General features: G+C 26.1%; 1 protein-coding gene across 1 annotated transcript; it reads left to right on the top strand.

Moving 5' to 3' along the window:
• Positions 1–404: 404 nt before the first annotated feature.
• LOC145832537 (leukocyte elastase inhibitor A-like) lies at positions 405–9,659 on the top strand. Its single transcript, XM_082939852.1, has 2 exons — positions 405–1,380; positions 9,442–9,659. Exons 1-2 carry the CDS (start codon positions 405–407, stop codon positions 9,657–9,659), a joined length of 1,194 nt encoding a protein of 397 aa, XP_082795978.1.
• Positions 9,660–23,759: the final 14,100 nt, after the last annotated feature.

Below are 23,759 nucleotides of genomic sequence, written 5' to 3'. Positions count from 1 at the left end.
AATTTATTTCAATTAAGATTCTAATACCTCCAATCATTTTATTTTATTTTACTTGTAGAGTAAAGTCTTTAATTTTTAGTGAAACTTAAAATTGTGTTGTAAAGATTAGTTGTTTTTTTTGTTTATGAAGTTGTTACACCTATCTTAAATAAGTTTATAAGATAATTTGATGCTTCTTTAAACAATTAAGTTTCTATGTCCTATGTAATCAAAAAACATAGAATCTAAATTTGTATATTTTATTCTGTTTAGTTTCGTATCAAATTTTTTATAACAATTAGTTTTCGTATCAAAAAATAAATAGTTACTTGTATTTAATTTGGCATAAATAAGTGGTATGATCTTTTTTCTTTACTTATTTAAACTAAACTTATAAAAATACTAGTTTTTCAAACTAAATCATAATGGAAATAGATTCATTTATTGACAAACTCATTGTGAACTTTAGCAGCAAATCTTCTCATGAGAATATATTCTTTTCTCCGTTTAGCATTTCTACAGCTCTCACTATGTTGTTGTTTGGATCCGAAGGTGAAACAAGAGATCAAATAGAGAAAGCTTTTAGTATTGATGCTCATTTTTACAAAGATGCAGAGCTCATTGAAAAGTTTCAGCCATTAAGCTCTAGGTCTGATGGAGTTGAAGTAGAAACATTTAACTGCTTGTTTCCTGCAATGAATTATGCACTTAAAAATGAATACATTGAAACTTTGGAAAGTTTTGGATGTGGATTCAAAAACTTATCCTACAAAACTAAAGCTGATTGCAAAGAAAGCGCAAAAGGCATTAATGACTTAATTGCTTACCTCACTAAAGATAAGATACAAAATGTAATAGAACCTGAATCTTTGAATGAGTTGACCAGAATTGTATTGACAAGTGTTGTTTATTTCAAAGCACAATGGGCATCAAAGTTTCAAATAACATCAACAAAACTTGGTGTGTTTTACAACTCGGATGGTACCGAAAGTTCAGTTGCAATGATGTCACAAGCAGAACGTTTTAAGACTGGTTATGATAAAAATTTAGAAATAAGTTGCTTAGAACTGCCTTACAAAGGAAATGAGTATTCAATGTGGCTTTTTTTACCTAAAAAGCGTTTTGGACTTGTAAATGACCTTACAGTTGAAAAGATGAGAACTATGATTAAGAACAGCAAAGTTAAAGATTATGTCAGTATAATGTTACCAAAACTTAAATTTGAGTATGAGAAACCATGTAACGACACTTTTGAAAAGCTGGGCATGACGCATATGTTTTTACCTACAAAAGCTGACCTGACAAATATTAATGATGAACCTGAGCTTCATGTATCAGATATTATTCATAAAGCTTTTATAGAAGTTAATGAGGAAGGCACTGAAGCTTCTGCTGTAACAAGTAAGTTATCTAGTTTGTATACATAATTAATAATAAACACTATGTTATAAATTATAATGAAGTTTCTTTAAATCTATTGAATGTAAAACAAAAGCAAGTTTATGTAAACTATATGTAATAAATATAAATATTAGAGTTACTAATTTTATAAAAGCTGTGTTTATGTAGCAATTCTGCTTTAAAAGAGTTGACACGCTTATGCAAACTTAGACAAGTTAAATATTTCTTAAGACTTATGAAAAATTCAGACTGACTCATTCTTGTTTAAAGTTTTTTTTACAAAGCTTAGACTTGTATTGACATTTGCTAATCTCAAGGTATATTTTGTTACTTATCTATTTTAAAAATGTATTGTTCTTGTATGATCAATTTTGTTTTCTATGTTATTTTAGGCATTTAAGCTTTATCAACACAGTTTTACTCTCTTGTTATAATTTTCTTAATTTTCACATTAATTTATAGTAGTTTTATACTTTCTTTTTAGATTCAAATAATAGAAATTATTTTAAGTGTAAATAGCAATAACTACTTATTGAACAACAACAAAAAAACTCGAAAAACATTTTTTTTGGTTATTGAGTAATTTATCATTATGGGGTTGCACCACTAACAAGGTTTCCAAAAAACCTGCAATTCTGGAAAAATCTGGAATTTGAAAATTTAGGCTAAAAAATCTGGACAAACCTTGAATTTTGTACTTTTATTTTACATAGTAATAAAGTTTCGGTTGGATTGAAAAAAATATCTTATAGAATATAATTAGGTTTTTTGTATTTAAAAAAAATCACACTTGAAGAAGCTTTACAGTGCTTTTCACAGTTGTTATATTGTTTAAAACAGTTTTCAACCTTAAACTTAAGTTCATACTAAAAAATTCAAATACTTATACTTTTGAAAATCTAGAAGAAATTTTTTTTAAACCATTGGCAACCCTAAACTAATCAAAATTCAACAATTCAAGTTCTTAAAGAAAATTTGAAAGGGCCACCACTCGAAAAAAAAATTAAAGAATAAATATGTTCAAGTTGTTTACATATAAATAGAGGTAGGCAAATTAAATACTTATTTATGACCCTGTTTTGGTGACCAAAAATTGCAAAATCTTTAAGTAATATAAAATAGTAAACTGCATATACATTTATTACAAATAAAAAACATTTTTAATTAAATATCTTTGTTTGTTAATTTTAATAATGAATAAACTACAAAAATGATCAGTTCTGAAATAAATCAAACCATAAACAACTTAATTATTAACATACATTTACAACTAAAACTAGGCAAATACTTATATATTTCTGCCAGATTTTATCTACAAAGAGGATAGATAGATACATTTGCTTAGATTTTTTTTTCTTTCATACTTATTAAAAAAATTTTTCTAATAAATTGTAAACTTAAGTACAGTTTTCAGTTCTAAAACTCAGCAAAATTAAACTTAAAAAGAACAAAAAACACAAAAATTTTGCAATAAACTTTGTTTACTATTGGCTTTGCAAATTTAAAAACACAATTTAACTATACAAGAACTACACATTTAAAGTACATTAAAAAAAGACTAAGCAACACTACTACTTTACCTTGGTGATCTGACTAACAAAGCATGAAAAGCAGCTTAAATAGTCAAGTCAATAAAAACAATATTATAAACTACAGTTTAAACAAGTTTTTGGGTGCCACTTTTGGCATCTTAAATCCTTCTCTGGTTCTTACACAACCAGAACAACTAAAACATTTTCTAATGCTTCTTCCCTCTACCAAAGCATAATATGATTCTGAAGATTCAAGACAACAAGAGCGTAATAAAACAACACCCCATCCAGTTTTACAACATCCTGGCAAAGCAGAGCTACAAGAGCAATGTTTCTGTGAATGAAAGTAACCAATAAAAGTTGTGGACCAGTCTGGCTGTATACAAGTGGGCTTTGCCAAATCGAAAATTCGTATTCCTTTTGATATAGCTGCAGCTATAGCTTCTTTTGGTTTGTAGAATATATCACCTATCTCATGATTCTAAAAGAACATTGTTTTTAGACAAGTAACGGATTGAACAAAGTCATCAAAGATGTCAACTGGTTATTATGTGATACTTAGTGCACTAAGCCAAACCAGGATTGCACATCTGTTATGAACTTGAGCATATGGAAATCTATTATAGCTTAAATAAATTATGCTTGTGGCTATATTTCAGATTTAGTCATGGTAAATCCAGCAAAGTCAATATCTTTTTGTGAAACTTGATTTTTTTTTTAGAATCGAGTACAACTCAATTTTTTCTTTTAAAGGGCATAGGGGGTCCAACATTTTTTTTACTAAAAATAACATTGAATTTTATATGAAAGCTTAAAGCAGGGTTGCCACTCGGTCAGGAAAAGTCAGGAAAAATTTAAAAAATTGACAAACGTCAGGAAAAGTCAAGAAATTTGATAAAATTTAAAAAAAAGTCAGATTTTGTTAGTTTAAATTTACAAAATTCCTTGTTTTCTAAAGCCTTCAAATAGTAAAAATTAATTGAAAGTCAGAAAAAAATTTCAAAATTTTCAAAAATGTTTAATTTTATTTCCAATGCCTTCACCTGGTATAAATTACTTAAATATCCTTAATAAAACTGCAAAAATTTTCTATTAACATAATGAACAAGCAGATTTTGTAAGCTTTTTAGTATTGATGATCTGTAGCAAGGACACTTCCTTAGTGAAACTGTGATATATACACAAAAGTTTATCTAGCATAATTTTAGAATCAAAGTGTTTTTTGTTAAGTAAATAATAGAGTTCTTTATAACTAAGCAGTTAGTTTAGTATTTTATGTAACAAGTTAATGTGTATACTTTACCTCTTTATAACTTTTTCAAAGTTGTTTAAATTAATAAGTTATAAGAGAGGTATATGCCAAGATTAAGTTTACTTATTATTTGTATTTTTTGTAGAATAAATTAAGTTTTTAAAGTAAATAAGAGTATATTTATTTGTTACAAATTTTATACTAAATGATAAGAGGAAATGTTATATACAACAGATATAGAGTTTACTTTTTATGTCTTTTTTACAGTTACTTAAGTATATTCTTTTTTAATTGGGTTTTAATTTAAGGATTTTATATTAAATAGTTTGGGTAGTGTTTTATTAAACTAAGTGAACAATTTATATAAGTAAAACATGTTTTAAGTAAATACTTTTTATTATTAGATATTTTTAACTTCTAGGTTGTTTTACAACTTATATGCTAAGTCTGACTAAAGTTTGTTTATCTAGATACATTTATGCTAGGAAATGCTAAAAAATTGTTTATAAGGTAATAATACAAGTATTTTGCTGATAGAGCTGTTTATTACAAACATCAATCATACACAGATGGTTTAAGTGATGTACTGGAAGTTTGATGATAGAATTTAGCAAAATACTGTTGTTTTTAACCTGTATTAAAATTAGATTGAAAGCTTTATATAGTTTCAAGTGTTAGATTATGTATTTCAGAATAAGTTTAATTTAAGAGTTTAATTTACAAAAGTCAGTAAAATTTTAGTAAAAAGTCAGGAAATTTTTCTCAGCTTGATCAGTGGCAACCATGTTAAAGTACAAACTACAAGCAAGTTTTTATAGAATGCAAATTGTAGTTAACTTTTGATATAATATAATTTTTATAAATTTTTTTTGATACAAATGTATAGACCACAAATATTTTAGGGTTATAGTGATAGAGGACCTAAAGGCTCATTATATAAACTATTACTATTATTATTACTATAAAAAACCAACCTTGCTAATACATTATAAATAGGAACTCTTTGTGATATTTACCTAATTACTGTTCAACAAGTTTTACAATTTATTACACATTACAATATATAAAAAGTAAACACATACTATAAAAAACACATTAACATAATAGTTGATTAAATAATACTCAGCTTAAAAAGAGTTATCAGGTGGCTTTGGCTCAACATTCTACCAAAAGCAACGTTTATTCAAAGTTATCATATTTAAGCATTGAGAAATTAATCTTTTTTTGCAATCTCTTCTCTTATATAATTAAAAAGCAGTGAAGCATGCAATACTGCTACAGGGTCAAATTCTTTGAATTTTGAAAAATTACTTAATTTTATCTTCTCCTTAATTTTTTGAGCTAGAGACCTCAAACTTTCAGGAAACGTTCCTTTTCTAGTTTACAAGACTTTAAATGTTGGGATTTTAAAAATATAAAAATATAAAAACTTTTAGATAAAAAAACAAATAAAATATTTTTTTTTAATAAATAGTTTATATTTCTAAATTCAAAAAAATCCTGCATTAAATCTAAATTTAAAAATACATTTGCTGTGAAAGTTTGAAGAAGATTGCTTCAAAAATGAAGGAGAAGAAATAATTTTAGGGAAATGGTTTGCACCTTCTATTAGAAACCTATTGAGGTCACTGACTTTGATCGCTTAAATCTCAAAAACTTCTTTGAATTTATTTAAGCGGTTAAAATGTCTGATAGCTCAGACAAAACTCTATAAGATAAGATCAACTTGTAAAAATCAAGTTGCAAGTTTAAATGCAAGTAAATAGCAATTCTTTTTGCCTATTAGAAGGAGTTCTAAGTGCACAATCACAAGTTGGTAGTTCTTCATGGATAGTAAAGGATCAATGGTTGCACCAATGCAAGCTAAATCAAGACTTATTTTACCCAGTTGTATGTAGTCAACTCTTGAAAAAAAACTTGTTAGAGCATAGGCTGATATATACCATTTCTTTTGCTATATGATATTTATCTTTTTTTTTATTTTTAGACATTTCTCATAAAGATACCCCTAGTTATTTTGTTCTGTTCTTTTTTGGCCACTACCATCTTTCTTTTGACTAGTAGAAGATTTAGTTTTTAATAACCATGTTTTAGGTAGCTATCAAGCATGACTGTGTACCTGTACCTTTGACATTGATTTTTCAGTAATTTTGTCTAGGGGATTTTGTCTATGCTTGAGTATATTTGATTCTTTATCAAATAAGGTTATAGTTAAATTGTAGAATGTTTCAGTGATACTGACACTTTCGACCCTTTGAAGAATCAAAGAAGTAATGATCAATTTTGACTTTATTGATACTATCATAAACATCGACTGCCTTATTAAAATTTTGTGTATATAATCAACCAACCAAAAGTGCATTTGTTTCATCAGCGCATTTGTTGTCACCTTAATAAACTTATTTCTGGGACTTTATCCAGCATTATTTACAGGTAGAACACACAATGTATTTTTTATTTTTCTGCTCTAAATAAATTTTCCAGTTGATTTACTTTACATGTAACAAGTTATTTTATCACTTGGTTTTTGTGTGGTTCTCTTATAGGATACCTATGAGGAAGCTGAAGCCATAATAGCAGGTTGCGTCATTGTTTTATGTGCCATCACTCAATCTTTAATTAAAACTGACTGTCTATGACATCTTTCTCATTTAGACTTTTCCATTCTAGCACCTCTTTGCGGATATACTATCCTGTTAATCCAGTAACCACAACATCTTTTAGGATTATGTCTGTGAAGTTTATTACTTGATTCAAGCTATTTTAGGGCAAGTACAGGTGTAAGAGCATGTACTGGCTTTTCCTTTTATAGGATAGCAAATGATCTGGTATTTTCACTCAAATCCTGTCTTGTACTAAGAAAATCTTATCATCGGAAAACAACTGAAACTAGAATTGTACAAACTGCTTAATCATGCTTACAAGCTCTTGCTCACTTAAATTTACTACGTATGCATGTCCCTTTAGAATAGCATTGGCTAACTCTTCATCACAACATTGGTACAATTTAAGATTTTTATCTGACTCTGTCATTTCTGTGCTGTTTTTAAGCATTGTCCATTTTTGTAAAAATGTTTTCCATACTTTTTCATTATAGCATCTCCCTTTTGGAGGATGGTCCATCTTTTGAGGCTTAAGTTTTAAAAAACTTGCTTTAATGTGAACGTTGTTATCTGATTTCTAATACGTACAACTCTCCAGAAGGAATTTAATCACAGAAATTTTTAAGTTGATACAGTATGGTTTGAACATAAATAGACATGCTTTTTTATTAACTTTTATTACTGAATAAGCTGCAAGAACAATCGAATTAGAAATAAAACAAAATGTAAATAATTTAGCTATTAACAGAAACCTATAACTAAAGCTAGGAAAATGCTTAATCAATCTTATTTTAAAATCTTTAAATATCTTTAAGAAATGGCTAAAATAAGTTATAAGATTTAGTAGATTTTAATAATTCTTCTTTATAAATTTTAGTGATTTTAGGTATTATTTCGACCTACATACTTATTTTTATTATAACTTTTTGAGTTATGTTTCTTTAAATATTTCTAAGACCTTTTTAAAGACAGACTAAAATTGCAAAATTTTTCTAGAAACAAGTTACTCATAAAGCTATTACCCTATTTGATTTAGTAGTTGATGTATGTAATCTTTTAAGTATTGATGATCTGTTGCAGGGAAACTTCCAAAGTAAAACTTTAAAATATACACAAAAGTCTATTTGGCAGAATTTTACAATCATTCTGTTTTTGTTTAATTAAATAACTAACAGATTTATAGTTAAGCACTTAGTTTAGTATTTTATGTAACAAGTTTATGTTTATAGTTTACCTCTTTATATAATTTTTAGAGAGTTATTTGAATTTTAAAAAGAAGTAAAGCAGATTATGTTATTTTCTTTTATATTAAAAAAAATTCATAACAAGTAATAGGAGGATGTGTTCTATAAAACAGATGTATGGTTTACTTAATTATAATTTTTATTATGTTTGTTAAATAAGTAAGAGTAAAAAAGTATTTAGTTTGTAGCTAAGAATTATTAGTCTAAATAAATGTAAACCTTACATAAAGTATTTATTTTGGTTCATAAATGTGTTCTTAATAAGAAGTGCGTACTAAATGTTTGCTTGTCAAAATATAAGTACTCAAAATATTGGTACTCAGAAGTCGTGTTTAACTGGAAGTCCGTAGTACGGACTCCGTACTTAAAACGCTTACCTAAGAGGAAGGTAAAATTCAGGCTAAATCGCTCGAAATCTTGAATAGTCAGGCTAAATTCATAATATTTTGCATTGCAACCTTGATATTTAGTCACTATCAAGAACAACACAAATAAAAGAGGAATATTAATTAACGCAAAAATAACTTTAAAACTAAGTTTTACACAAACAAAGCAAAAACATCAGTTAGATAAACAAATAAAGATACATACATCTAAATCAAACTTTTTTACTTTCATAACTCTTGCTTTTTAAAAAGAGTTAAATTAGCCTCTAGTCTTGCTATGCTAGACTGATAATACTACTAAAATGATTAATATATCTAGATCTTAATAGCTTATAGTTATTATCACAATCAAAGTTATTGATGATCTTATCATACATGTTTTTATTTTGTGTCAAAGCCTTTCACCATACTTTTTTGAAAATGTGACTTTGGTAAAGCCTAAAACAAAGATTGCAAATATAAAAAATTATGTTTTAAACTTATTTAATTTTTTTTTTAATAAATTTGGAGAAAAAATATGACCATTGTTGGGCCATTTTAAAATTTCTGGCTGTCAAAACTTTCATGTTTAGCTTTCTATTTTAGTAAACTTAATTAGCTTTTTGATATTTGACCCACCCTGAGGTAGGATTTAAACAAAAATAAAGTCCGATTTGCTTAAGTAAATTAAGAACAAAAAGTTTAGGACAGTGTTTCCAAGGTGGGTGATCTTACCCCTTTAGACTTTTATTATGAAATATTAACTAGTAAGGTAATGATTATAAAAATGAGTTTAGGAAAGTGTGATCTAAATCAAGTAAATTACTAATATCTGTTTTGTTTATCTGCATAAATTTAAGGTTTATTATTTTGTGATACTTCTTTAACACAAATTTTGGTTTTCTTTTTTTTAATAAAGTTAGGCTAAATAAGACTAGTTTGATGTGACTGATAATGACTTTTTCAATGCTTGTTTACAGATAATAATTAAGCATCAAATTTTATTTAATTTTGAACTTACCGCACTGTTTAGAAATAAATTGAATTGATGCTTATTTTTTGTAGCAATAAGTCAACATGGAGGTGGGGGTAGATGTGACAGTTTTCATTGCGATCATCCGTTCATTATGCTGATAACTCACAATGTCACTGATGAAATTATTTTCTATGGAAGGGTAGCCGATCTTAAAATGGCTGTGACGACTAAGGAAGAATTATGGGATGCAGAAAAAAAAGTATGGGAATCTTATTGTGGGGATAAGTGGGAGCCATTGGTGGAGTAACTTTAAAACAGTATATTTTTTTCGCTGTATTTAGCTTGATTTGTGTATAGTTTTTGTGCCTTTTGCAGGGCGCTTTGCGTTTTTTACTAAACTGTATATATGCTATGAAAATTTCGTTAATTTATTTCTTGTTGTGAATATTAAGTATATCATAAATAGTGCATATGATGTTTATTTTACATTTTTACCAAAATAACTGATATTTTGGTTTTGTATCGTATAAAGTATTCAATTATGATTTTGAAAGTTTTAAAAATTTTACTGTTGCATGTTCGTTTATAAACTTTTATAAAGAAGCAGTTGTAATGTTATTGTAACTAAATAATAATTAATATACTTAATATTTAAGTTAATTATAATATAAAAAAAAAATTACAGTTTATTTGAAAAGTTTCAAACTTGACAAATTTTGAATACTTATAATTTTGAAGAAAAATTTTGGAAAGCCTTAAAACAATATTCAAAAAAACTTAGTAGTGTTTTTGTTAATATCAGGGTTGCCACTCTTTGAGTTAAACAATCTTCCCTAAGTGACCATAAACTTCCTTGAGTAACTTTAAACTTCCCTGTGTTTCCCTGAGTTTTTTTTTTTATTCCTAAAAATTTTATTTTTCTTGAAAAATTACAGTGCAAATTCTAACAATATTGGAGAACTAGCCGCAAGGCTAAAAAATTTCTGAATAAGCACTTAAAAATAAATATAATTAACTTTTTTAAATGAAATATTAAAGCTGGATTAACTAAATATTATTCTAGATCTAGAAAAATTGTTTCCCTGAGGTTTTTTAAAAAATCGTAATATTTCCCTGAAATTTTTAGAAAAAACCAAAACTGCCCAGAGTTTCCCTGAGTTACGAAAAATAATTAAAATTCCCTGAATTTCCTTGAGATTTTCTATAACTTGAAAACTCCCAGAGATTCCCTGAGTGTGTGGCAACCCTGTAATATAGAAAATACTTATTTCGTGTTTTCAGTATTTTTAGGTAAGCCATATAACCTTGTATTTAAAATTCAGGCAAACACACATTGGAAAGGGCTGAATTTGAAGTTTTTTGATAAACAAATTTAACACAATTATAGCATTTTAAAAACAAACTGTTCAAAGCATATAAAAATTGTTTTACTCTCTAAAAAAAAATCTTACAACCTATTAAGTAGATGCTAATATAAGTTTTTGTTTTTGCTTATTTTGAATTGAATTACAAAAAAAGAAATTGATTACATTTTAGAAGTATATTAAATGAACGGGAACTGTACCCGTTGTCATTTGAGGTAAAAAAACTTTTAAAAATAATTAATACATAATTCGCAGTTTTACAATTTAGCATGCATGCTTGTAAAATGTTACATCATTAAAGACTTTTTTTTTACAAATTTACTAAAAAAATATAGCCAACAATTAAAAATATTGTTTATTAATTACATTGTAAACTGATTGTTATACTATTTTATAGTTTTTAATCAATATTTTTTAAAAGCTATTAACAACATTGATTCATAGATAAAATATAATAAGAATAATACTGCTATCTTTCTACCCTTCTCTAATAATTTGCAATAATCTGAAAAATCCCTTGAATCAATTGTAAATTATGCTAAAATCCCTAGAAATTATGTTTATTTGCTTGGTGCTTAAATTTTTGTGATAACATAAACAATTTTTTTTTTTTTTTTTTGTATTTTAAACTTAAATGCACTTCATTTCAGAGTGCAAAACGTGAAATGCATTTTTTAGATATTTTTGTTGCTGTAGCAACAAGAATATTTTAGCAGTATGTACTGTTTTTAATGAATTTATGAGTAGATTTATTACTTATATATTTAATTTTTTTTACAAACTCAGGCTTGTTTAAACAATTACGGCTAGTTTTTCACTTACTAAGGCTGGCTGGTTTTGCCTCAAAAAGTGTCAACCGTATTTTTATTATACGTTTTTTAAAACAGTATAAGTTTAAGAATTTATACAAACAATTAATAAATATAGAACAATATTACAATGACAACACTACACATCTTATCACACTCGTTTTTTAAACATTGTTTAGCAGTTTAGGAATGTTCTTCTATTTTATCTTACATGTTAAAGCTATAAAAAGATAAAAGTGTTAGATTTTGTACAGTAGCTACAACAGGCAACAGAAAGCTGTGTTGCCAAACTGAAGAAACAAAGTTCAATTTTTTGTTGCTGGGATGTATGTTAGTGGAAAATATGTTTAATTGTTAGATTTTATAAAGATCAAAGTAGTTTTTAGTATAATTATATTTTAGTTTAATGTTGTGTCAAGTGATGCACAATCAAAAGGAAATTGTCAAAGTTTATTTAACAATTATTATTCTTTATAGATTTTAGGACTTTATTATTATTTAGAAATAAAAGACTATACTGTTTTTGATATGCTATGCAAAATAGACATAAAGACTGTAAAACATAAACTCTATTTTATAATAAACGTAAGCTTGATAACTTTAATGAAAAATGTATAGTAATACTAATTTATAAATTGAAATTAAGTTATAGAAGATTATGAACAGTAGCTAAATATAGTTCTTCTTTAACGATATCTATCAAGCAATTTTTTTTCAAGTTTCCCTACAAATTTGATATATTTTAGTGGTATCCCTAAAGATTTTTTTTTTATTTAGTGGGAGCCTTGTACTATATATTATTTATAAGTTGGTAATCGTTTAACTATAGATAAAAATATGTCTGTCTCTATTTGAAAACGTTCGTCAAGTAGAAATAAAGTTTTTATTTTTTTAAAGACCAGAAACTGCATAACAGAAAAAACTTTAAATCTACAACTTTTCAATTTAATTAGTTATTCACCTTCTTTTAAATTGTATTAGTGCCGAAAAATTGGACAGCTTCAAGTAGTTTATGAACCTGTTACAGAAGTACCAGACATGGTAACAAGCGTCGCAAATTAAATATATCACTATCAAAAATCCCCGACAGTAGGATTTTTTAATCACAAATGTAAACAAACTTTCAAAAATAGTTATAATAGTTAGCTTATACTATTAAGATTGGTTTTTCCATACTAAGGACATAAAAATTAACTTAAATTAAAATATTTTTAGTTTTATTATTTAAACCTTTGATTTATTTTGTAGCCTTAAAATTGAAACTATATAATTATTTCTTTAGAACAATTCAGCCTATAATTTACAACTCTCATTTGTGGACAAAGCATGCACAAAACAAAACTTAGTTTTATATACTTTAAATATAAAACTAAAGTTTTTCTCTATGATTTTCACTAACATTATTTCTCTAAAAATGTTGTTTCTAATTTTTATTGATTAATAAAGATATTAAAACATTTAAGTCTAATGTACCTTGAAGAACTTATGTAATTAACTTTATGAATAAATTATACAACAAAAAGTTAATAAATAATAATGAATAAAAGACTAATCTACAAATGATAATTATTTTATATTTAAAAGTTTGTTTATTCTATTTATTTTTTAAACTTTAAACTAAAAATAACTTAAGAAGAACTTAACTTTTTATTTTTTAAAAAATAATTAAGGTAGTATGTAAAAATATTATTATAAACTGTTTTAGAACATTGTTAATTGAAACTAAGTAATTTAACAATATAGTAAGTTTGTAATAACAAAAGTAATAAAGATTAACTTATGAAGTTTTATCCAATGTAAAGTATAAGATAAGAAAATTAGCTATATTTTGTTACTTTAGCTTTCTAGTTATTATAGCGATAAAAACAGCTTTATTTAGTGGTTTTCAAATTTTACCATGCCTGAGAAGTACTTAATCTTTATAACGATTTAATTAAAAAACCAGTTAATAATTAATATAAATTATATACGTTTAGCTTTTTGTAGAAAAGAAACACTAAGCAGTATTTCAACTAAACTTTTATGGTGTTAAATAAACAAAGTTTTTAACTTGCGACAGTTTTCGGTTCGTGTACATTTTAGACCAAACAATTTATTTGTTAAATTAATTTAAAGGTTTTTTTTAATAAATAAATATCTTAAAAAATCCTGCCTTCTAGGAAAGTCTAACATCCTTTATTTACCCAAAATTATTTATTAATAACTGCAGTTTAATAATAAAATTATTTGTTAAAATTCATCTAGTAATTATAATAAAAAATCTATGTAATTGAAGTTAGTGTTTTTAAACAAAATAATATACTATCATACCAAGATACACAATATAGAATTAAATGATTAATATTTTTTTAATGTAAAGCAAAAAGTACGGGAAATGTTTTCTATATACAAAAGACAAAGTTTACACACTTTATTTTTTCTTGGCATCTATTCAAAAGCAACTAATACGTAAATCAATAAGTCTACATTTTAAAGTTATTTAAAAAAAACGAATTTAAAAACTAAAATAATTTACATGACTTTCAAAAACATTATAATATACTTTGGAGGAGATGACAAACAAGAAGATAAATCATCGAGAATTTTTTAACAGATAATTCTTTTCATTTAATATATTTATAATACAAAAGAAGACAAATAAAAAGCGAGAGACTAAAAGTTTTTATCTTCTCATCTAATGAACATGGTGTTGATTAATAAAGTTAATAATTTGATGTATTATATAACTAGTAATCTTTTTCCTTTGGATACGCATTCATCAAGAGAACTTAAAATAAAACATTTAAAGCATAAAAAGCAATATTAAACAAAACTATAATCAGAATTAGCAGTAAACTTTAATAAAGCTGCATGATTAATATCAAATCTATAATATAAAAGTACAATAAAGACATTAAAATATTCAAAATCTTGAGAAATAGAAACAGAACTCATAATACGAATCTGTAAACGCCGTTTTAATGATGTATATCTTTTAAAGTACTTATTAAAAAAAAGTTTTACAAAGCTAATACAAAGTAAAAATAAAAAACTTAAAATTAAACTTTATCCAGAAGTTGTAAGCATAAATTTAGAAGTTATAGCTAATATGATAGGTTGTATGCCTATAAGAAAAACAACTATCAGTTTTTAGAAAGTATGCGTAACCACGGCAGTTATGAACATTCATAACATATGCAGTATATATATATATACATATATAATTTATTGAAATGTACGATTTTAAAAACACTTGAACATATGTTTTATTAAGACAAAAATGATTGTCTTTAATCTTCAGCCAGTTCCAATTTAAAATAAAAAGCACTTTGGTAAACAAAGATGCAAAAGTTTACATAAAAAGAACATTTATATTTATTTTATTAATTAAAAAACAAACCAGTATTTTTAAAATCGTACAGTTCAATAAATTTTTTAAAAGCCCTTCAAGTGGGCTCAGTAGAAGGTGTTCAAGTTTGAATAATAACCTTATTTTATATATATAAATATAAGTAAATTTGGTCCTATGACCTTGTACACGAAAACATCTTACGGTTATCGAGTTGTGCACAACTTGAACACATTTTAACATCTTGTCTAGGACAAACATGCCATCGCGAGGAGTGGGTGTCGAAATAGCACAGCGACACTTTACCACCGGTCGTCAATTATGCACGAAGCGTCAATTGTGCATTGTTAGTCACTTTAGCACGGGTCGTCAATAAAGCACCTCGCGCTTTTTTTTGCATGGGGTCACTTTAGCACGGAGGATCACTTTTGCACAGCGTCAATATATTACAAGGGCTAATTTTGCACGAAGTCTCATCTATTCCACAAATTATTTTTAATAAGAAATTTTATAATACTTTTGACTAAATTCATAAAAAATATATGTTAACATTTTATTTTGAAGGAGTAACACTTCAAATTTGGTTTAAAAATGACGTAAAAAGTAACTCATACTTGTTTTCGTATTTTATAATAACACAATATATTTTTTAATCAAGTTAAATATCAAAGCAAATAGTATATATTTAATATCTTTAATTTTCAAATTAATTTTTTATTAGTCAAAAAGTAAGTATGTCTAAAAACTATCAGAAAACCTCTACTAAAATGTTACATCCTTCGCTTAGTAAAAACCTTTCTATTGAGTTTGAAGAAATGTTGGCTTAACAAAATGTTTTTTTTACATATTAAAATCTTTTTTATTTAAAACTTTAAATAAGTATTTCCTGAATTCTACTGTAGTAAATACCTTGCAAACACACAATAAACTGTAGTACAACTGTAGTTTATTGTGTTTTTGCAAGGGAAAACCGAAAAAATATAAATTCAATCAGCTTTCTTTATCTTAATAACTATAATTCGCCTTTTTATAAACTTCATGCTTAATTTTTTTAAATAACTGTACACTGAGAAAAACTTAAATTTTTAAAACCGTTTTGCAAACAACTTGATTGTTGAAATAATGAAGATCATTCTTACCGAAAGATAATTTAGATACTAAAAAATTTAACTAAACTTAAAAATAAACATTTAAAAATACACGTATACAGTAAATAAACGTTTACTAAAGTTATAAGTTGCGTCATTTAAATAACTAAGCAAGAAAAAAACTAAGAGAAAATTTAAAAAGTTAATTCAAAACAAACTGAAGTTGTTTGGTAATGAATGATCTTAAACAGTTACAGATATTAAGTATTGAAAGTATAAGATTAAAATCATTTAAAATAATTTACTTTTTGTATCAAAAGTAACCACTTTATTAACCACTTTTTCATATCACTATAAAATTTTATTGATCTAAAATTTAAAACTTAAATTATGAAACGCGTTGCTAGTGTTATAACTGTAAAGTTAGTAACTTTAACCAAAAGAATCACTGACAAAAAGAGGAGTCAAACGAATATAAAAGTTTTATTTATTTTCCTAAAACGATAAAAAAACAGCTCACATTTGATACACTGCAGTACACCAAAATGTACTTTCAGTTTTACTTTCTTCAAAATTTTTTCCGATGCCTACATTATAATAAACGGTTCTAGTGTCGTAACTGTGAACTCAATAATTTTAACAAATAGAATTACTGACAAAATTATAAATAAATTTATTATAGTAGTTTAACTTATTTATCTAAAACAATTAAAAAAAAGTTCACATTTGCGGCACTGTTGTACAAGAAAATGTACTTTCGGTTGTACTTTCTACAAAATCCCTTCTAGACCAAACACTCTCTATGACGTCATAGCACCATATAACTTTCTCGTCGAAAACCGTGATTTTATTTCCAATTAAAACAGCATTTATGCGGGAAAAAACCTTGCGAGACTTTAAAAGGCGAACTTGTTGCACGTGGAATCGAAAACTTCGCACCGTTTCGAAGCGTTACCTCCGATCACAAAAAGTTTGTTTCTCATCGCGACCGATCTGTGAAAATATCTTGTTTCAACCATGTCGGGCATTTTCGACCACGAGTCGGCTGCGTGATCGTACGCCTCAACCGAGCGCATAGACGCACTGCCCTGTGAATACATTCCTCCCGACACGACGATTCTTCCTTCGAACACGGCGCTTGTAAAAGACATTCTTGCATTTTTCATCCTACGAATTTCCGTCCATTCTGAACTTTTGACATCAAACTGCAAGCAGGTGTTGAAGCATTGATTGTTTTTTCTACGTCCGCCTAACACAAATATTTTGTTCATGAATGCGCAAACGCTAAAAAAGTCCCGATTATCAGGCATTTTCCGACCGTTGACAACTTGTTCTCAACAATCGAATATCTGAAAAATGTCAGCGGAACTTTATCGCAAAAATCATTTACGCAAAACCTGGTAAAAATATAAATTTTTCCTCTGATTGTAACTAATTCGAATTGGTCGTTTTTTGTGCAAAACGGTAAATTTGGTTTGACATTTTTTAAATTGTCCTTATCAATCAAATTCAAAGTCATACTTCCTGTATTGGAAAGAAAGCAAACTAATATGTCTTGTCTACTTCGGTCACAATATCTACGAATGTAATAGTTATGTTTTTTTTTCTTATATACACTCCCTTTAAAATCGTGATGATCACAATCTTCATAACTTTTTATTACAGGAATGCAATATTCACTTTTAAATAACGACGAGTTTTTAGTAATTACACTTTTCAAAGCGGATTCGGAAAGCAACGGGAACCTTACTTTCAACAAAAGATCTTTTGCGTACTTCCTTCTATCTGTATAATTAAAGTTCAACCAAGACTTTACTGCCTTAAAAACTTCTAACTCTGTGTCTACTTTCAAGCTTGAGCTGGCCAGAACTTTTTTCACTAGATTCAAATGCAACTCTTGAAAGTCTTTGGTTTCAGCTACCATTGAAAAGCAACTTTCTATCAAGTCTAGTGTTGACTTTGCGGTATTTACCAATCTTAATTGCTTACTAATTTCGTAATAGTTAGCAACCTTTTCGGAAACTTTTGTTTGTAAATCTTCGTTGAGTAAAATGTTGTTCAGTTTAAGAAAACCAGTCAATAATCTTTCATTAAAGTAGATGGTACCTATTTTTAAAATATATTTGTTTAAATTATCGTTCTTTGCCAAAAAAAAAAACAAAGTTTACTGTGAATTATTTCATCAACTATTTTAAATAATGTTAGCTTACTTTATCTATATATGTTGGCTTTGAGTAACAATTAATTGACTTACACAAAACCAGTTTTAACTATTTGTAACTTGACATATAAAAATTGCCATGTTTCTTATATTAAAAGATGGTTCAAAAAAAGTAAAATGCAGTAGTTTTAATTTTTTAAATAAATAATGTTTATAAGTTTAAGTAAAACATGGTTATCTTTTGAAAGTTTTGGAAAAATAATTGTGTATAAATAATTCTAACACTAACTAACCATTTTTATAGTATGCATTTAATTTTTCTAGAGTATCAACATCAGTGCGTAACAAAGTTTCTTTTCTACATAAATTTACAAATGGGACGATTTTCTCTTTTTATAAATTGAGGTGAAACAAAACGCTGTTTGTCAAGTCTAATTTTCTTTCAAATCTGTTGTGCTTAGAAATGTTTTTATCCACTGACTCAATTTTCTTTTTCCTGTTTAACAAACTGCTATTTGTAAACTCAGTTTTTTCTCTAGCTTTTGTTTTACCACTCTCACAAGTTTCATCCTTAGAAATATATTTCTTTATCATCATGTTCTCTGTCATGGTTACAAACTTATAAGTATCTGTAAAAGTAATAAGTACCCGAATTACGAAATATGTCTTATATTTTTGCTCTATAAGTTAAGTTATTACATTAAAAAGTTAAGAAACTATAGTCTTAATATTTGTTTGTTAATTTTTTTAAGTATTTGTAAATTTTTTGTTTAGCAATAGAGTATTTTTTATTAACCAAACTAATTACGTTAGTTATTCAAAATTAAATTAAGACATTAAATTAGTTTTACAGTATAAATTACTTGTATACACAAGTTTTTTTTATATTACTTAAAATTTCAGTATCTAAAATTTATTGTTTGTTGAAGGACTTTTAATGAGTTTGAATTATACTTTTTATAAACAACTTGTTTGATTTTTAGCTTAAACTAATATAAATTAAAACTTAAATAGTTATATGCTTTATTATGCTTAAACACTAAAAATAAATCAAAATGTTTTTTCTAACATTTAACACGAGTTTAAAGTAAGTATAATGCTGTTGGTTCAAATTTTTAGTCCTTAAATTATCTACAAAACAATATTAAAAAAATTTCAAGTTTTATCGTAAGTAAAATTAAGTCAAAATACTAGATATCATGGTTCTCTTAATACTAACTATGATATAAAAATTGTGGCGTATATAGATTTTGTTTAAAACTTTGTTTAACTAAAACTTAAAACTAAATCAAAATTTATATTAATACTTAAGTTTATGCCATTGTTGTTTAATATTAAAAGCTTTCCCAATTTTATAAATGAAATAATTAAAATATTTTACTAATTTTAAAAAAAATAATGGAAAGGAATTAAAATTTTAATTTTATAGAAAAATGAAAATGATATTATGACAATATCTAAGTTTACAATGTATAACATTAACTTGTGAACAATTATTATAGTTTTAACACTGATTTCCACTGAGATTAAAAAAACCAATGCTGAGTAATTTATTAAAATACAAAACTGCCTAACTAGTTTTGAGATTTTCAAAATACTAATTATGTCCAAGTGTATCCAAACCTTAATTCAATGTTGTCTCAGTTCTATTACTTACAATTAATAAACATGTAATGACATCTGGCTTCTATATGTTATTTTTAATATTCACTATTCAAAAAATCAGCAAAATAACACAAATGTGAAGTTTATTTATACTATATAAACACTTTTTAAATACCATAGTTGGCATATTTCTATAAGGAAATAGCGACTCAGTAATTCGAGCATTAACTCATTATTTAAAAAATATTTTGTTATGATTTTACAACAAAATTTAAATTTAAAACTTGTTAAAAAAATAATAAAAAAATTCGAAGATAAATTATATAAAGTATTAAAACTAAAACCACGGATTTTTATTTAAGATCTTTTAAACTAGGTCGATCGATGTTTTTAACAAAAGAATTACTAAAACTTTTTGAGTTTTTATAATACAGTCAAACTGACCTAATTCATGGGGAATTTGTATAAAATTTCCATCAAGCCTGAGTTAAACTGTGTAGTCCTGAGAATTTAGAAAAATTGAAACTGTCCTGAGTATCTAAAGTTTGTGGATCTTCCTTAAGTCTGTCCTATGTGACTTTTAATTGTTTTAATTCATCCTTTATTTTTCTAAATGTTTACTTTAGTTCTAAGATTTTCTAATCAAAATATTTTCGATATCAATAAAATTAAGTTATTGAAGTAGTTAATCTTTATATTAATATACTTTTGAAAAAAAAAATCAACAATATATTATTCATGATTTAGAAAAAAAGGAGTAGTGTTTTTTAAATTCTTAATATTGGTTTGTTTTAGTACTACAATACTGGCATGAGTCATCCTGAATAAAAAAAAAAAACTAGCTATAATTACGGAAAGATTAAAATAATATTAAACTATCCTCATTATCTAACTTTTAATTCTATTTTAACGTTGTTGCTTCAAGCTCTACCAACTACACTTGATTTTATTGTATAAACGTTAAACTTTTATATCCTATTCACTATTAAAAAGTTCATGCTACATCAAGCTGTTATTTAATAATTTTTGTAGTTTTTGATTTAAAGTTCACTCAGTAATACAGTTTTTAATTTTTATAATGGTAGACTCAAGGAAATGAATGTTAAGAATAATAAGCTATAACTAAGTTATATCTCAATAAAAACCCTAAAAGTTGAGTAACCATTGTTGAAATCAATTTGGTTATATTAAATCAGATACCCGAATAATTTAAGTTTAGTTAACACCGACTATGATATTAATATAGTGACACTTAGAATTGAAATTCAAACTCCAATCCAACAGATTTTTTTGAATAAAGGCAAAGGAGCGTTCTATAGAATAAAATAATATCTTAGTTAATTTTAAAGATAACGAAAACATTTTACTCCTAAATTAAAAGTGAAAAAACGCTAATCGAGCTAAGTTAACACTCGTTCATATAAATCAGTTTGATAAAAATAGAATTTAATCACATTGTTATTAAAAGAAGATTTCGATACTTCAAAATTTTACGTATTGTTTTCAAATGAAACTCTGAGAAATGTTTTTTACAAATATATTCAGTTTTCAGTCAATTTAAAACAAGATATTGTGAATATTGTAGTAGGTAATCTTGGTATATTAAGAGTGTATGGTATTTTAGCAGGGTTGCAAGAAATAAAAAGCTTTTAACATTAAATACTTAATAAATGGTTGCATGTTTTAGTTTAAAACGTTATAATTGCTAAAATTTGTTTAATAAATTGATTTGACATGAATCTCCGCTCAATAAAACAGCTAAATGGAAAGCTAGTAACTATTAAAAGTTATACTGTCTTAGACATGACATTAAACTGTTTTAGTGTACGATTCGATAACTAAAAGATTTTTAGTACACCAGGAGGTTAGGTTAAACTTTAAGAATAAAAATTCAAGTGCTAATGTTATAGAAATATTTCATCAATACACATGTCATTTTTTAAATATAAAATGTCTCTATCATCATGGTCTGTTTGCTTTTTAATTACATTTTATTGTTATATTTTATAAAAACATTTAAAGTATCGTTTAAATATGTGAATGTGAAGTTTGTCTGATTTCAACTAAATGTTGTTTTTGCTTGTTTTCTATATGTTTTAAAGATAAAAACTATTATTATTTTATTTTGGTATCGAGGTTTAGGTTTTTTGAGAAAACAATCATTTAATATTGTCAAAGTTGCTCTAAATTAAGATATATTTTTCTCGTTTTATTTCAAGTTTTACAGAATATAAACTTTCTTTTTGGTAGTATTGTACATGACCCTTCATCACTATATATTATCGTAGATAAATATTTAAAGATAAGTATGAACCCAATAAAATATGTTGTCAAACAGATAACAACTAGATCTGGGTCCAGTTGCGTTGTCTGACTCCGTAGTAGAATTATACAGTAGTTTGTGTCTGTCGACTCTACCTAAGAGTAGTGTAGTAGCGCCTGGCGATTGTGACATTTTGAATATTTTATATACCGCAGATAATTACTTTTATCTTAAGATTTAAAATTTAAACATTACACATAATTAACCTAAAACATATTTTTAACTAGAACAAGCAAAAAATTTAGAAATTAAGACCTTGTATTAAAATTCTTATAACAGGTGTTTAAACCATCTTACTGTTTTTCGTTATAGGTTTGTGCTATTTACCTGCTCGAATTTTCTAGCTCTAGATATTTGTCAGAATTTTTTAATTTGTAGCCAATGTAATACTTACTTTAACAACTTTGCATATACTACTAGTAAATGAACTTAACCTAATGAGTGGATACAAGTTAGTTTAAATACTTTTAAAAATTTCTTAACACATTTAATTATTGTGAAACCCTTTAGTAGAGGTTTTTAAATCGAACTTTAAACAAATTTAAATAATTTTATAATTTATTTTTGTATTTTAAAGAACAGTGTTCGAATAATTCATACGCTTTAGACTGTAATTACCATAAATAAACCACCTAGTAAAACAAAAATACAATATTCAAATCTAAAATGTATTTATTTACTTCAGCACGATAACAAAAACACAAATATTAAGACATGCACATTTATGTTCAAAATAAATAAAATCAAATTTTATCTTAAATTTCAAAAACACTACAGTTTATCAAAAGATAAAGAAAGGTTTACAGTATTTGGTCCTAGAACATAGTGTATGGAAACCTCACATTTATTAAGTCGCACACAACGGACTAATTTTAATGTCTTGTCCATAAAAAAAACAGACCATTTAAAAAAATTAAAATTACATTCTGCAAACAGCGAACAAGTAAAATATCATTAAAAACGCAAACTTTAATTAACAAAACATCAGATACATCATTTAGCACTCAGATATTAACTCTACGAGTAATATATATCAAATTAAAACTTTAAAAACAGGGTAGCTGTCAAAATTGCACGAACGTACAAAGTTTCACAAATACAAAAAAATTGCACGAAGGTACTTTAGCACCAAGAAAATTTTGCACTAGAGGATAAAACTGCACAAGAGATTTTTGCCTCAAGACATTTTTGCACGGGTAGTTTTTTTTTTTTTTTTTTTTTAATATCTTTGTTGATCCTAACCTTTACCCTCGGTCGGTAACCTTTTTTTTTATGTTTATTTATCTTTTAGTCTTTTTTTCTGTTTTTATTTTATACTTTCGTGCAAAAATGTAACTCGTGCAAAATTGTTTTAAAGCAGTTTTGTTCCCTCGTGCAAGTTTGAACCGTTGTGCAAACTTTTCCGCGTGCAAAAATATCTTTGTGCAATTTTTTTCGAGGTCAATACTTTTTTTTTTTTGATTATTTATCTTTTTTTTCTGTTTTTTTTTTATACAATTTTTTGTTTTTCTTTTATACTTTCGTGCAAAAATGTAACTCGTACAAAATTTTCTGTGTGCAATTTTGTGCCCTCGTGCAAATTTGTCTTCGTGCAAAAGTATCTTTGTGCAAAAGTATCTTGGTTTTTTTTTTCTCGTTCAGTTTAGTCGCCTCGTGGAATTTAATAACCTCGTGCCATTTAGACTCGTTCCTTTAAAAACAACGTCTTCTTTTGCTATTCTGTCTTTCG

Source organism: Thalia democratica, chromosome 3, assembly GCF_965202585.1.
Source record: "Thalia democratica chromosome 3, ktThaDemo2.hap1.1, whole genome shotgun sequence".
In the NCBI taxonomy this organism is placed as follows: Eukaryota; Metazoa; Chordata; class Thaliacea; order Salpida; family Salpidae; genus Thalia; species Thalia democratica.
This window is presented reverse-complemented; position numbering and strand designations above follow the sequence as displayed.